This window comes from Lactuca virosa, chromosome 2 (assembly GCF_052849685.1).
Source record: "Lactuca virosa cultivar CGN04683 chromosome 2, Lactuca_virosa_CGN04683_v6, whole genome shotgun sequence".
NCBI lineage: Eukaryota > Viridiplantae > Streptophyta > Magnoliopsida > Asterales > Asteraceae > Lactuca > Lactuca virosa.
Genome location: NC_136427.1, coordinates 240,705,662 through 240,720,302, shown reverse-complemented (window position 1 = coordinate 240,720,302; position 14,641 = coordinate 240,705,662). Strand labels below are relative to the sequence as shown.

Genomic DNA, 14,641 nt, shown 5'->3' with positions numbered 1-14,641 from the left:
TTGTACATTATGGATGATCTATGTCAATTCCATCTTAAGATTTGTTTACAATTAAAAAAATGGGTTACTAGTCACCCATTACGGTTCTCACTTTGCGGTATATAGATAAAATTGCTCTTTAAATAATATGTTAAGAAATCAAAGTACGGGTCATATTTCCTTTTGACATTTCATTTTGAACTTCAAAATTATTTTTAGATGAAATGACTTATTCATTTATGGTGGTAAGAAAAAAACAATTAAAAAGTGTTTAAACTAGCTTTTATGATAAAAAAAAATTAATAAGTTATTTTTTAAAAAAATATTTGTCCTAATTTACATATGTTTTAATGGGTATTAAATTTTTACAATAAAAATAGTTATAAGGAGTTTTTTGAAACGTTAGAAATCCTAACTTATTGAAATCTTTTTTTTTAAGTTATGAGAAATTATTTTAAAAGACTTTTTCATATTGCTGAACACTTATTTTTTAACTTATTAAATTTTTAAAAAGTCAATAAATCAATAAGTTGTTTTAAAATGAAATCATAAACACCCTCTCTTACCAAATCCTAACTAAAACTCAAAGAGTTAAACATTGAACCTCCCAAATCCTTACTGAAACTCAAAGACTTAAACACTGAACCTCCCGTATCGATGTGACTTCCTTGGTAGGCCACTATTTGTTTACGTATAAACTCTTCATATGTTTATTTTGTAATGTTTCATTTCTATTTAGTTGTTTGGTAAAAATAATAAGTTAAAAACTAGTTTTTCAACTAAAACGCCAAACAGAGCCTTCACGTCTTGTTAGTTGATAAAAACTTTATCATTTAAAAAATAAAGAAAAATGTTAATTAAGCAATATGAACCTTTTATAAATTCATGTATAAAAAATAGAGTAAATTAAATGTTTGGTCCCAAAAATTTCTTCAAAATTACACATTTAGTCCAAAGTTGGTGATTGTTGCAAGTTTGGTCTTTATTTCAAACTAAATTAGTAGTTTTGGTCCCTCACATTAACTTATGTTTTCCATTAACTTCCCTTACGTGCAACTCACATGAGGACATATCATTTTACGCATCTCTATTACTCACAACTGTTTTTTATTGTCATTTAGTTCAGGACCAAAAATCACTAAGATTTGTCATGAACCACTTCACACAATCTTGCAACAACATAATTGTTATTTATGATCGTAAGCTTATTTGAAAGTGTGACTCTAAACTCATGGACATGGTTCTTAGAGTGTGTGGATGATGATATCGATCTTCAGGTAAACCCTAATTTCATATTTGTCATAGACAGACAAAAGGCACCAAACACACTTTCATGTTTTAGTTGCACTTAATTTAACATATGTAACTTAATATTATTACATTGTGTTATTTGTAACAGGGTGTAATTCCAACAATAGAGATTTGTCCCCTTGTGGTGAGCACAGATAACTCCTTAAGGCACCATACATAAGAATATGAAGCTTACATGGAAGGGTCAACTTACCAAAACTTGTGTTATTGTGCAACAACATGCACTGTCCCATATTTTGAATATGTTATGGTGGAACTTAGAAAATAGAATATGCACGCATGTGAATGGTTAAACAAATTTCACCATAACAATTGGCAAGTCACATTTGATAGGAAGCGTAGATATTAGTGTGCTTTTGAACATGTGTGAAGAGTTCATAGCAAATTGGTGGATTGAAACAAATCAATAATCATTTGTTTGAAATACATTAGAAAATACATGAAGAAACAAATTTCACATATGATATAAATGGTCCTTTTTGAAAGTATAATGGTATTATGGATATATTTTGAAAGTATAACAGTTTGAAACATAAGTAATAGAAAAGATGCATGCTATGTGTCATGAAAATCATGAAAAAAATCCTTAAAGAAAATTTTACGTAAATGGTCCATGTGGCAGATTTTAGTCAAATAAAACATGACATAAATGATCATTTTTTAAAGTATAATGATATTATGGATATATTTTGAAGAACTATCATAGAATCAAGAAATTATGAAAATGCAAATGCAACCTTACATGCAATTTAACACTGATAATTATGCTTGAAAAAATTGTTAAAGTAGGATGTTATTAAAAAAAATAAAGCAAAAAAAAAAATGAAAACATTCATATGGGTATTTAAGTATTACTTCCCCCTTTTTTTGGTCCAATTATGTATTTGACTCTGATTGCAACAAATGGAGTTTGTTCCAATTTTACCCTTCATCGAATGGTTATATATTGAACCATGAGAAATGGACACAAACAAACTATTTTGTATTTAAATCATTTAGTTGTTACTTGTTAGATAACGAAAGCAGGTGATATATACAAAAAATGAAAACAGAAAATGATTTTTTTTTGGTATACAAAAAACAAAAACAGTCTGTTGATAACTTTGAACTGTTATGAAACAGGAAAAGCAATGGAGTTGTAGTAGAAGATGTTTAAATTTCGTAATAAAGATTTGTACCTTGTATTATGAATTGTTGGAGGAGAAAAGGAATGCAGAGAGAGAAAATGAAAGGTATTAGAATCGTTCTGGTTGCTGCAGTTTATATAACATTCTTGAGTTGAAGAAAAGAACTGAGGAAGATATCATTAAAACTGGATACATTTTCTGAAAATTACTAATAATAAAATACATTTTCTGAAAATTATTTTTTATTTTGACAGTATATCTACGAAATAGAAGAAAACAAAAGAAACATTATGAAAAAAAAACAAAATTAAAGTGTTGCAATAGAAAGAAAAGTAATTTCATTTGTTAAAATATTATGAATTCAAAGTATCATGGTATTATGAAAGTGAGGCAAAGTCAAGCAAATAAAAGAACACACCCTTTGTTATGATAAATCAGAACTTCGGCCATTAAAGAAGGTTTGAAGCAGAATACGTTTGCAAACAAAACTGAGCAGCATAATCGTGGATCGTGGATGATTAATATATGCATATGCATTTAATCTACGACCAGATTATTTGGGATTTAAATTTCGAAAATTTTGAATTTGGTGCATTTCAGTTTTGTATAGATTTTTAGTTTCCTTTTGTATTAGAGATATATTTGGTATAATAGAAATTAATTCAAAATTTTATCTTGTTTTCAGGGATATGATATAAATAAATTGAAGATAATTATTTTATTGAAGATTGAAGATTGAAGATAATTATATGAAAACCAAAATTGCATCAAATTTGGCAACTAAAATTTAGGGATTCAGAATTGATTACAGATTTAATATCCATTGATGAATTGGCCGGGTGGACGAATCAAGTTTCCATTTTAATGGGATTTTAAATGAGTTTGAATTTTTTTTGGAAGATCACGATTCCTGATTTTCCTGCACTGTGAGTTTGAAATGACCAAAAGGGCAATTTCGGAATATCACTTAGACATTTCTGAGCGGGAAAAATAACTTGGGGGATGCTGAGAAATTGCCACGTGGCAATTTGGTACTTATTTATTAGATTAGGGGATTTGACAAGTCCAAAGGGTCTTTTACATCAAAAATACATTTCTTAAAAAAAAGTAAATTTTGGATTTCGAACTAAACCTTGAGGACAAAGTATTCGAAAATTTCAATAACATGTCCAAAATCCAAATAAACAAATCCGAAATTTCAAGAACATGTTTTTTAATGAAATCTAACAAAAAAATTCAAAATACAAACCCAAAACAAAGTAAGATTACGATACTATGGCTTAAAATGATGTCATTTACTTGAAAAACCGGTGATAGTAAATATTTTGTATTCCAAAATTTCAAAAAAAAAAAAAAATCCCAAACTTATTTACTAAAATCTAAGAAAAATAAAGAAAGAAAATACATAATGCCAAAAGTAAAGTATATTCCGATACAAAGGTATAAAAATATGCCATTTGGTTGAAAAAACAACGATAGTAAAGATTTAAAATTTAAGGGGCGAAAAGGAATTTTTTGAAAGTGTTTGATGTAAATAAAATAAAATCCAAGTTTTTTGTTTCCTAGATCCCAAAACATCCCATTTCAGACTTGATGGTCAACATAATTCATCTGTACCATACCACTCACATAAGCATATTTATATTGAGAAAATTTATAAAATGCGTGTATCACAGTCTGGTACACGCCTTTTTCATAACTATACATTCAACGAAATTGGAGTCACAGGAGTGAAGGGCTCATTTTCTTCTTACTTGTGCTTATTGAGTAGCAGTAGTAGTAGTTACGGGCCTACAACTGGAAAGCAAGCCAGGTAAGCAGCTGTTCACCTGCACAGCCTCCACCCACCTCTCTCTCTTGGCCTTTAACCCTCCACCATTTACTGCCGCCATCTTTTCATTGCCTTCTTTCTCATCAACTTCATGCTTCTCTATTAAGCCTTCTTCGAAAAGCTCAGAAAGTCTCTTTTTCTTCTTTGGGGTAATACAAGATTCATGGTCACCAATGGAAGGTGCTCCGCCCTTCATTGGCGGTGCTCGGGCGGTGAAGTTATGGTGCACCGGAGTATTGCCTCTTGATGGTGTAAATTCTGTCAAAATAGCAACTCCGTAAACCACCAAATTGAAATCGTAACATTAGGTTTGTTACATAGATGAAACTGGATTGATCAAACTTTCTAAGTCTATTTTGACAACTTGTTTTATCTTGTCTCGTCAACACGGTTACTGACACAACACAAACACAATACAACTTGTTTTGTCTTGTCGTGTTAACAGAGGTGTCATTTTGGCCTAAAATCCTAAATCACAGCTATATGGCAACAGATATTTTACCTCCATTGACACTCATAAAATCATCTTCGCAGTCGGATTCCAACCACGGTTGCGAATCATAAAACGTCTCCTCTTTACTACCTGCAACGTGAAACAGAACACATATCAAAAAGCCGAGCAAAGGGTCTTTTGAACAGTCGAGAACAAACCTTTTCTACCATTGTTGAAAACACGAAACGATGCCTAATAATCATCAAGTTAAACAAATTTTAAATCGGATAAAATCATGTAAGAATTCAGATATGATAAAACAAATCAACACAAAGTCAGAAGGTAATCAAACGAAGAAGCCATAGAAATGACCAATGAAATCAACAATTCAACACCGGGCAACCAAAACCAGAAAACCCACTAGTTAAAAGTTTGAAGCTACGAATTAAACGAAAATTAACGACCCACAATTAATTTTAGAACTAGATTAATTAAAAGTAAACAAAATGGGAACCCTAAAAATAATAATAAAATTGTAATAATCTAGACTATAGGAACAAAATCGATACCAAAATCGCGAGGCTTAGCGGTGGAATGAAGAGGAGGCCACTGAGGTTTAACAGCAACATTGCCATTGATTATCTGAGGACTTTCTTTAACAGGGGAAGGAGGGATCACGAGGCGTTTGTCTGGTTTACGATTACACCCAAATGATAAGTGTACCTTCATTGCAGAAGGTTTGTGTAGTGATGAAACGCAAGCACCCATTACTTCTATGACTTGAAATGCAACGATTTACAGATTGTTTCTTCTAACCAACTATCACCTACCTACTCAGCTTTTGATATTGTCATCTGTGACGGTAAAAGAGTGGGAAGTGGATGGCGTCAATTGGGATTTGGGCTATGGCGAATCTAAAGCAAAAAGGGGATAATTATTGAAGGATTGAGGGGCCTGTTAATTGATTGATTGGAAAGTGTTTGGTACTGTCATTGGCCCGATTTCGCAGTATCAGTTTGAAAAGTTTATCTATTTTGTCGGCTTTTGTTGCGAAGCAAATAGTCCAAAAAAGGATAGAAGGAGATTGGAATTCTAATTCGAAAAATAATGCAAGATTTGATATAAACATTTTAGACTTTTAAAACGAAATTTAGATATCTAAGATATTTTCAAATAAAACAAGAAAGTTTGTAGACTACAAGTTATAATTATGTTAAGACATTTCTAACAGACAAATTGATAGATTCAATACTAAAAGGTATTTATAAAAACGACCATATAATTTTGAGATATGTAAAGAAATAACTTAATTTTTTAATATTTATAATAATCACAATTATCATGGTTTTTCAGGATTTCATTGATATCTAGTATGTATTTTCTTTAAATTTGTATCATATATTATTCAAAAATTCTATATTGAGGCCATTTTAAAATATACAGTATCATTATTTTTCAACTAAAAGCAAGGTTCTAAAAAGTTCGTCATGACATGTTATGGTTCCCAAGCTTTTACTTGCCGTCAAATTTTAATAAAATGTCGTCTTAATTGATATATATGTATATAAAAATGAATAATAGTAGAATATATATATATATATATATATATATATATATATATATATATATATATATATATATATATAATTATTAATGATATACAAAATTAACGTATTAAGTCACGCCGTACAAACGACATAGTTTACCACGGCTCGAAAAAACTTGAAGCGTAACATTGCCGTCAAGTCCCGCCGAATGTTATTTAGAAAATTGATTAAAAGTTAAGAAAATTATACGATTTTTTTTTATAAGATTTCAATTAAAGAAAATTTTACGAAACTTTGGATATTTTTATAAGATTTCAATTAAAGAAAATTTTACGAAACTTTGGATATTTTTATAAGATTTCATGTTTTTCAAAATCAGAATATATTTTTTTTCTTGAAATCTGAAATTTGTTTTTGTCGTAAAATATATTTTAGTGACATAAATTTAATATGAAGTAAATATGTAATATCTGAATTTCATACATAGTGATCATTTGATAAAAAAAATGTAATATTTTAAACTTCAAAGTTTCAGATATTTTTGTGAATATGCCTTTCGAAATGGTAATGTTTAATTTTAAAGTGTTAAATAATTATCTATGTAAATTTGTTTGTTTTTAAATGATCTTACTGCACATTCTCTCACTCTTAAGTATAACCCCAACATCATCTCGAGGGCCATCGATACATATGAAACACAATTATTAATGTTGTTTATTTTATTCTTATTATTACCATTATTTTATTATTATTTAACTTTCAAACCTATTATTATTATTATTATTATTATTATTTACAATAATATAAATATATTTAACTTAATTTACTTTTTTATTTTTGTTAACATTAAATATTATATATTTATATCTAATTTTATTTTAATCAAACAAAAAGATGTATCAAGCAAATATATTGGTTAGAAGTGCAAGTGTAAGCTACATTCACGTTCTATGAATTGTATTATACAAACAAATTTCTACCGTTTCAAAAGTGTTTATTTTAAATTATTAATTAATTTTAAAACATAATATATTATAAAACCCATTCATATTTCAATAATAGTATAAAGTCCAGTAATATTTCTGTCATTAATATTTCAATAATATTATAAAGTCCAATAATGTTTCCGTTTTTATGAATACCGTTAAATAATAACAAATAATAGTTTGGATCATAAGTAATAACCAATTATCACTATAACAGCTGATTTTATAATATTTCAATAATATTATTGACAGCTGATTAATAATCTCCATAAATATTTGTAACAAACAGTAGTTGGAGTCATAAATGATAACCAAAGTATCGGGTTAGACTAAATTGCAGATATGATCCATGTGGTTGGCATGATTTTGCGTTTTTAGTCATAATCTTTTGGATTTTTAAAAAAATGTCCCTATTATAGGTTTGCATAACACATTCACTTCCTCCCTCTAGATGGCTCCGCTAATGCTCTTCATGTGCCCTCACATGAGGGGCATTTTAGCCATTTCATGTCCCAAGTCTCCTATTGAAACGTCTTACCGTCATAAAGAGAATAATTATGACTATGTATTTCATAAACCACCTCTACGGTACTATAGAAGCCATCTTCCAAGAAACCTCTTTCTCATACTATAGCTTCAATTGATCATTTTCTTGCAAAGAAGAGGAATTACACTATGTAAGATGATGCAACCTACTTCAAGCTTATCACTATGTAGACGAAACTTACAATAAGTATACTTTACTCCTGATCAAGTATTCTCCGTAGTAGATTAAAATAGTAACGATTATATTTGATTTTTTTTCAGAGGGTTTCGAAATTTTATTCATAATACAAAGTAATCATTATTAAGGCCCAGATTCTCAACCCTATTAAGGATCCCAGATCTTCAAGATCTTTTAGGATCACGAACCTATCTCAGGATCCTGACAATTAATATTATTATTTCTTAATACTTCTAACATATATATTTCTAGTCTTTGTCTCACATGTACATAATTAGTCAACATAAGACTCAATCTTTACGAAGAAGCACTTCAACCAGGAAAAAGACTCGAGAATACCAAGTCAAACCAACGTATTCATTTTTATTCAAGAGGATCTCGTGAATATCGGACTTATTGTTACTTAGACTAGAGTATAAATACACATGTATTTTGCACACAACACACACCTAGACTTACTACAACAATTGTACTCGTACATTCATCATTTCATATGTAACTCATCTTTCAATTAATACAAATTAACAAGGAAGGTGATCAATATCACCTCCCAAGGTTTTGTCTTGGAGATCCTAGTAAGGATCAAGGGTTTTCCTTGTAACCATTTGTGTCACTTACTCTTAATTTGCTCACTGGATTCGATTACAACATCACATCCTTTCATAAAATTTGGTTGATTTTTAATTGATTAATTTTCGACTAAAACCATTTGACGCCCACCGTGGGGTTGTGGTGTTCGTAATCCCCGAAAATCATGTCTACACAACCAATCCTTTCCTCATCCTCTGTCCCCCTGTTCCTCCAAAAAAATTTCCACCTCCTCCAAGCGGGTTACCTGGCCAGAGGAAAACTTTCAATGTGCCAAAGAAGAATACTCATCTGGTTGCTCCAGGATCCCTGGGATCCCAAGATCCTCCTGCCGAGGTCTCCAATAATGAAATCTTCTCCATGATGAAGACGTTAACATAACTGTTGGCTCAGCAACAGGAAGACAACAGAACACTACTCAAGGAAGTGGATATGATAAGGGCAGAGATCCGCAAACCTCAAGAGGCAACACCTTCAATCCTGCAACCAAGGATCCTGAATTTCGACAATCCATGATCCCTATAGAAACGCCCGAAAATGACGGTTCCAACATCCGTTGCGACCCCAACAGGGAGAATAATCCCAAACATCCAAACTTCTGTGTAACAACCCGTTATTTCAAGACAATGTAATGACTAAAAGTCAAATACTGTAATCTTTTTGTGTAAAAAGAAAAGTAGCGTCAAAAATGAAATGTTCAACAAGCTCAGTTTGAGTATACTAAGTGGTAGATATCGTAACAAGGTTTCTAAAAATATAAAGAACACTAAAATCTGAGTTATAACGAAGAAGTTATGACCAATCGAAGATCCGCGACAATGCCGGTAAAACACTGTTAAGCAGAAAACGCGAAATTTCCAATAAAATGCTTTTTAACCTTGGGTATCTAAATGAAAGTCGTAGATATCCCAAAACCGTAACCGTACATAAAAAGAACGCCCAAATCTGACTTCGTATGAGGAAGTTATGATTTTTCGAAGTTTCAGACATAGCAGTAGACAGCTAAAAACTCGAAATAGAGATCGAGCGACTTTTAGCCAACGCAACCTTAACGAGAATCGAAGATCTCAACAATAGTAGTGCATCGGTAAAAAGACAGACAAAATCGGACGTCGGATGAAGAAGTTATGGATTTTTAACGGACTTTTCCAGTCCCGGCCTGTTAAAAATATAATATTAAAAATAAAGTCAAAATTAGCCGACGGAGTCTAAACGAAAGTTGTAGAGCATAATCTCACCTACGCGTGCATATAAAGAATGTCGAAATCGGAGCTCGTACGCGAAAGTTACGGATTTTACAAGTTCGGGACACAAAATCCGAGGCTGTCAGGCAGCTCACGATGTGAGCCAGAAGCTCACGACGTGAGCCTGTGATTGATGGGTTCCAGAGTTGGTAGCAGACGTCGCGTCCTTGGAAGAGGATAAGATCAAAACCCACGACGTGAGCAAGCCCATGCTCACGACGTGAGACCCCAAATCTCAGCCTATATATAGAACCCAAGGGGTTCCGGGTTTAATGCTCAATTCCTCTCTTTCTCGTGCTTATGCTCTGCGTTTAACCCCTCGAAGCCATCCCGGTTTGCACATCCAAGTCTCGAAGTAAGTATTATGCTCCCGAGATTCCCGAGATTCCCGAGAATCCCGAGAAATCAGCTTTCTCCAGTCGAAGTTCTGCTCGATCTTTGTCTCACCTTCTTCAATCTACCAAGTGAGTTCATACCCCTATTTCAAACACTTTCAAATACTTTTAAATGCTTTTAAACGCTTTTAAGGGGGGGGGAATACAATTAAACACACGGTTAAACTCGTGTGAAAAACATCAATCTTTTGCTATACTTATCTTACTATTGTTATAACTATTATATGAAGTTGTTAACATATAAAACATCACACATCGCAACCTTACCCTCATGAGATACAATATGTTTTATAAATAGAAATATGTTTTATTTATATATATGCATACTACATCATACTAAGGGTACTATTTCAACTATAACATCATGTTTATACAGAAAATACAACTAATCATTATGCCTTTGTTAACACTGTAGAAAGGGTAATCATTTCAGAAATCATTCATATCTATTTCAAAATACGTGACTTAATTGAGAATATGTGAGTCAATCGTCTTCACCATACCTGTCAAGGTACCAGTAGAAAGCCCTGTTTTATAACCAGAGTCTCTGTTGTGAGAACGTGATACGTGTGTATAGATCTATAAGGGACTGATGATCCTGCGCCCTGACTGTTAGCTACAGTCCGCGGGGTGACAAATATCATATCGCTTCGACGCCTGAAGAACGTCGCCGCAGGCAAATCCATCATAGTACGGTTATGAAAACTCACAGGATAGACAATTATTATGATATTTATGTTTTTGCGGGAAAAGTAATATTACAATTATTTTTACGCCAAATTACAAACTTCTTATAGTTTTGTTTACTAATAAAAGTATGCATCATTATTTTAAGAATGACATATTTACTTACAAAATCATAGTCTTGGACATTTGAGACTACTCCTCACTGTTAGGAAAATATAGGTTTTTCCTGGTTCAATACATTCATATTATACAAACAAAGATTCATAACTCCTTTTATGAGAAAATATCGGATTTTCTGGAAAACAAACACGAGACTTTCGAATGGCATACATTTATACAAACATATACTTATGAACTCACCAACTTAAATGTTGACATTTTTTCTTTGAAATAACTTGTATTCTCAGGAAATCGCTAAGCCAGGTAGCAACTACTTTTGAAGACTAACGCGCTGGCGTTAGTAACATATTTTTGGATCACCATATTGTATTTGATATTCAAACATGTAACACTTACAATCATGTAAACTTTTCAAATATATATGTTATGGTGGTGTGTACTTTCTTTACTATTCAATTGTTATGATACTGAATATGACGTCCTTCGCCCCCGAACGTTTCCGCTGTTCAGGTTTGGGGGTGTGACATTCTATGACTTAGGATCTTGATGAAGCCTTTTATACTCCTAATAACATAAATACTAGTAATTTCTTTAATAGTAACACTACAAATACTAACTCCATGGATCTTAATGTAGGAATAAGTCCAATTATGGCCAAAGAACTCCAATAGTTAAAGCAAATGATCTCAAGTGTATCGGAGATAGTCCAGCCTACACCCGAAGCATCTCCCACCAGTCACAGGATCTCGAGATTTACTCCTACAATAGTTGATACTAAAGTCCCAAATCATTTTCAAACTCCCAGCATGAAACCTTACGATGGGACTACGGATCCTAAAGAACATGTGGCACAATATAGGGAAAGAATGGAGATCATCCTCATTCCCTCACATTTGAAGGAAGCTTACATGTTCAAGGGTTTTGGTTCGACCCTCACAGGATTAACCATAAAATGGATACTTAATGTCACACCTTACTCTATTACTTCATTTGCATATTTAGTTAATCTTTTTAACAATCAATGTTCTTGTAGCAGAACTTTTGAAAAGATCACTAGTGATCTTTATCATGTAATTCAGGATCGTAAGGAATCCCTTAAGGACTTTGTAAATAGGTTCGGCAGGGAAGCCTTAACTATCCCCAATAACAATATGGCGACAGCCGTAGAAGCTTTCAAAATGGGTCTGAAGAAGGACTCTCCTTTTTATGAATACCTTGTAATGACCCCATGCAAAAGGATGGACGAAGTCAGGAGTAGAGCGTTAAGATTCATCAGGATATAAGAGGAAAAAGAGATCCAGAAGAGGATCAACCCTCCTAACTCATACGATGACCCCAATAGGAAGGCCGACTCCTCGGTCTAAATATCCTACAAGTCAAAACCTTATTCCAAACTCGGCCATCACATGGTTAATTCCCTTGAGGATGAAGGGGAGGAAGATGATTTTCCCAAGATCACTGATTAATGTTTTTCTGTGGATGTTTCAGGTATAATCTATGCCATGCAGGATCTCGGCGACAAAGCAAGGTGGCCAAAGAAATGAGAAAAGTCCACCGACTGGAAGGATAAGTCTAAGTGGTGTGCATACCATGAAGATCTTGGCCACGTTACAGAGAATTATATATCTCTCAGGAAGGAGATCAGCTATCTCCTAAGCAAAGGATATCTCAAAGAGATTCTAGGAAGAAGAAACGAAAGATCTAGACAGATCATGATCCACCTAAGATACTAGAAAAACCAGGATCCCTTCCTGCAGACAACAAGGGAATCCATTGTGACATCCCCATTTTCACGACCAGAAAAGACCGATTTGTTTATGCTTTGTTTAAAAATCAGTGTAATAATTTAAATAAAAGAGTTGCAGAATTTGTTCCCAAAACAAAATTTGATAAAGATTTATCAAAGCATTTCCATAGAAATGTATTTCATTAAAAGACTCGGGATGTCATGTTCGATATGTTGGGTTTTAGTATACTACAACATCCTATGGTGCACATACAACCCTAAATACCTTGGATCTATGTTTTCTCTATTATACATGCAAATATGAAGTTTCCAAGATATTACCCTATACTAGCATACAAATATCATATACTTGGGTAATAAAATAGATAGAATACATACCTTTTTTTGATGTAACTTGTCTTCATGAAGCTTGAGTGCCTAGTGCCCCAAGTGTGACACCTCAAATGGTTCACACAACACCATGAACACTTGGAATAACCTTGAGAATAAGGATACTTTGGTTCTCTCTAGTGAAATCGGCCTTGCCCTTTTTGTGTACACACACTAGTGCCCATTTCACCAACCAAGGATATCTTTATATAGTGTGGAGATTAGGGTTAAACCCTAATACCCATGACCTTTCATTTCATATGATCCATGGATTAAACACTCCATGGACTATCCATGAAAGCTTAGCCCAACCTAAATGAACTTGGCCCATCACACACATATATCTTAGAGTCCATATTTAATTAGTTCCTTTTGATCACTTAATTAATTATAAATTAATTCTTGATCAATACTAATTAAATAATATGATTATATATTAATATATTAGAACTTATAATATATTAATATAAATCACTAGTATCCTTTTTCCTCATCTTGTCTATCCAATTGTCCCGATGCCATGCAACCCAAATGGACCATGCCGGGTCGGGTCAAGTTTTACCAATTATAGTTATGGACTTAGACATTAATCCAACACGATATAGATCAAAAGCATAAAGAGTACAACATAAGCCTTACTACATTATTTCGTATTTACAGGCCTATAATCCCTTATCTCTCATCCAAACATCTATGCTCATGCGCCACTACCTGTAATACAAGAAACTGAGTGGGTCAGGTTTGGGAGCCTGGTGAGCACATAGGGTTTTCAACCCACAATAAATAAGTTTATTAACTTTATCAAACATTTCAAACCCGATTACCCCTTCCCGTTATCCTCACTTTACGTCCCTAAAACATCTAACACAAGGGACCTAGTCTAAGGACTTTCATCGGGGTAACAACACATGCTTCGGGGGTTCCTCAAAAATTCATGTCAAGTAAGGCAACCATGTGGGGGATGGAGTATTGCTGGTGAGCACACAGTTCAAATAAACACCTACAGGTTGCGAGCCTGCTAGCGTTCCACTGGACTGTCTAGAATAGTCCGTGGTCATCATCTATACTCCGCTAGATGACTGGATCATCAATAACATCTATAACGAGGCCTCTCATTATTTTATTTGTCACACATCAACTATTACATCTACCCATGTTTTACCCAATACATTTTGTAGATATAAAATACATATATAGTTTAAATCATTTAAAACATGTATAAAAATCTTTCATCAGCATAGACAACAAGTATTCAGACAATATGCACACATAACACGTAATTTATATTAAATACTTCATATCTATGTGTAAGATGAAAGTGACTATGCACTCACTTGAGAAGGTGGTGACTCGGTACTCGGACAACACTTCGTTACTCTTAACACAATTTTCCTCGGACAAAACCTAGTATCATTACCACTAGAGTTTAGTCTAATATTCACCGAGACTAATTAATACTCTAGCTATTATTACTACTATATAAGCGTTAAACGATACTTATATAACCCATAATGATAGCCCAAGTACTTATTATAAGGTCCTAATAACATTAC

General features: G+C 32.8%; 1 protein-coding gene across 1 annotated transcript; it reads right to left on the bottom strand.

The window, feature by feature from the left end:
- Positions 1 to 4,042: 4,042 nt before the first annotated feature.
- On the bottom strand, positions 4,043 to 5,593 carry LOC145160604 (uncharacterized protein At3g27210-like). The gene is made up of 3 exons (XM_079079875.1): positions 5,251 to 5,593; positions 4,751 to 4,831; positions 4,043 to 4,506 (listed from the first exon to the last, which is right to left on the bottom strand). The coding sequence occupies exons 1-3, from the start codon at positions 5,447 to 5,449 to the stop codon at positions 4,178 to 4,180; spliced, it is 609 nt and encodes a 202-aa protein (XP_078936001.1). The 5' UTR covers positions 5,450 to 5,593; the 3' UTR covers positions 4,043 to 4,177.
- Positions 5,594 to 14,641: the final 9,048 nt, after the last annotated feature.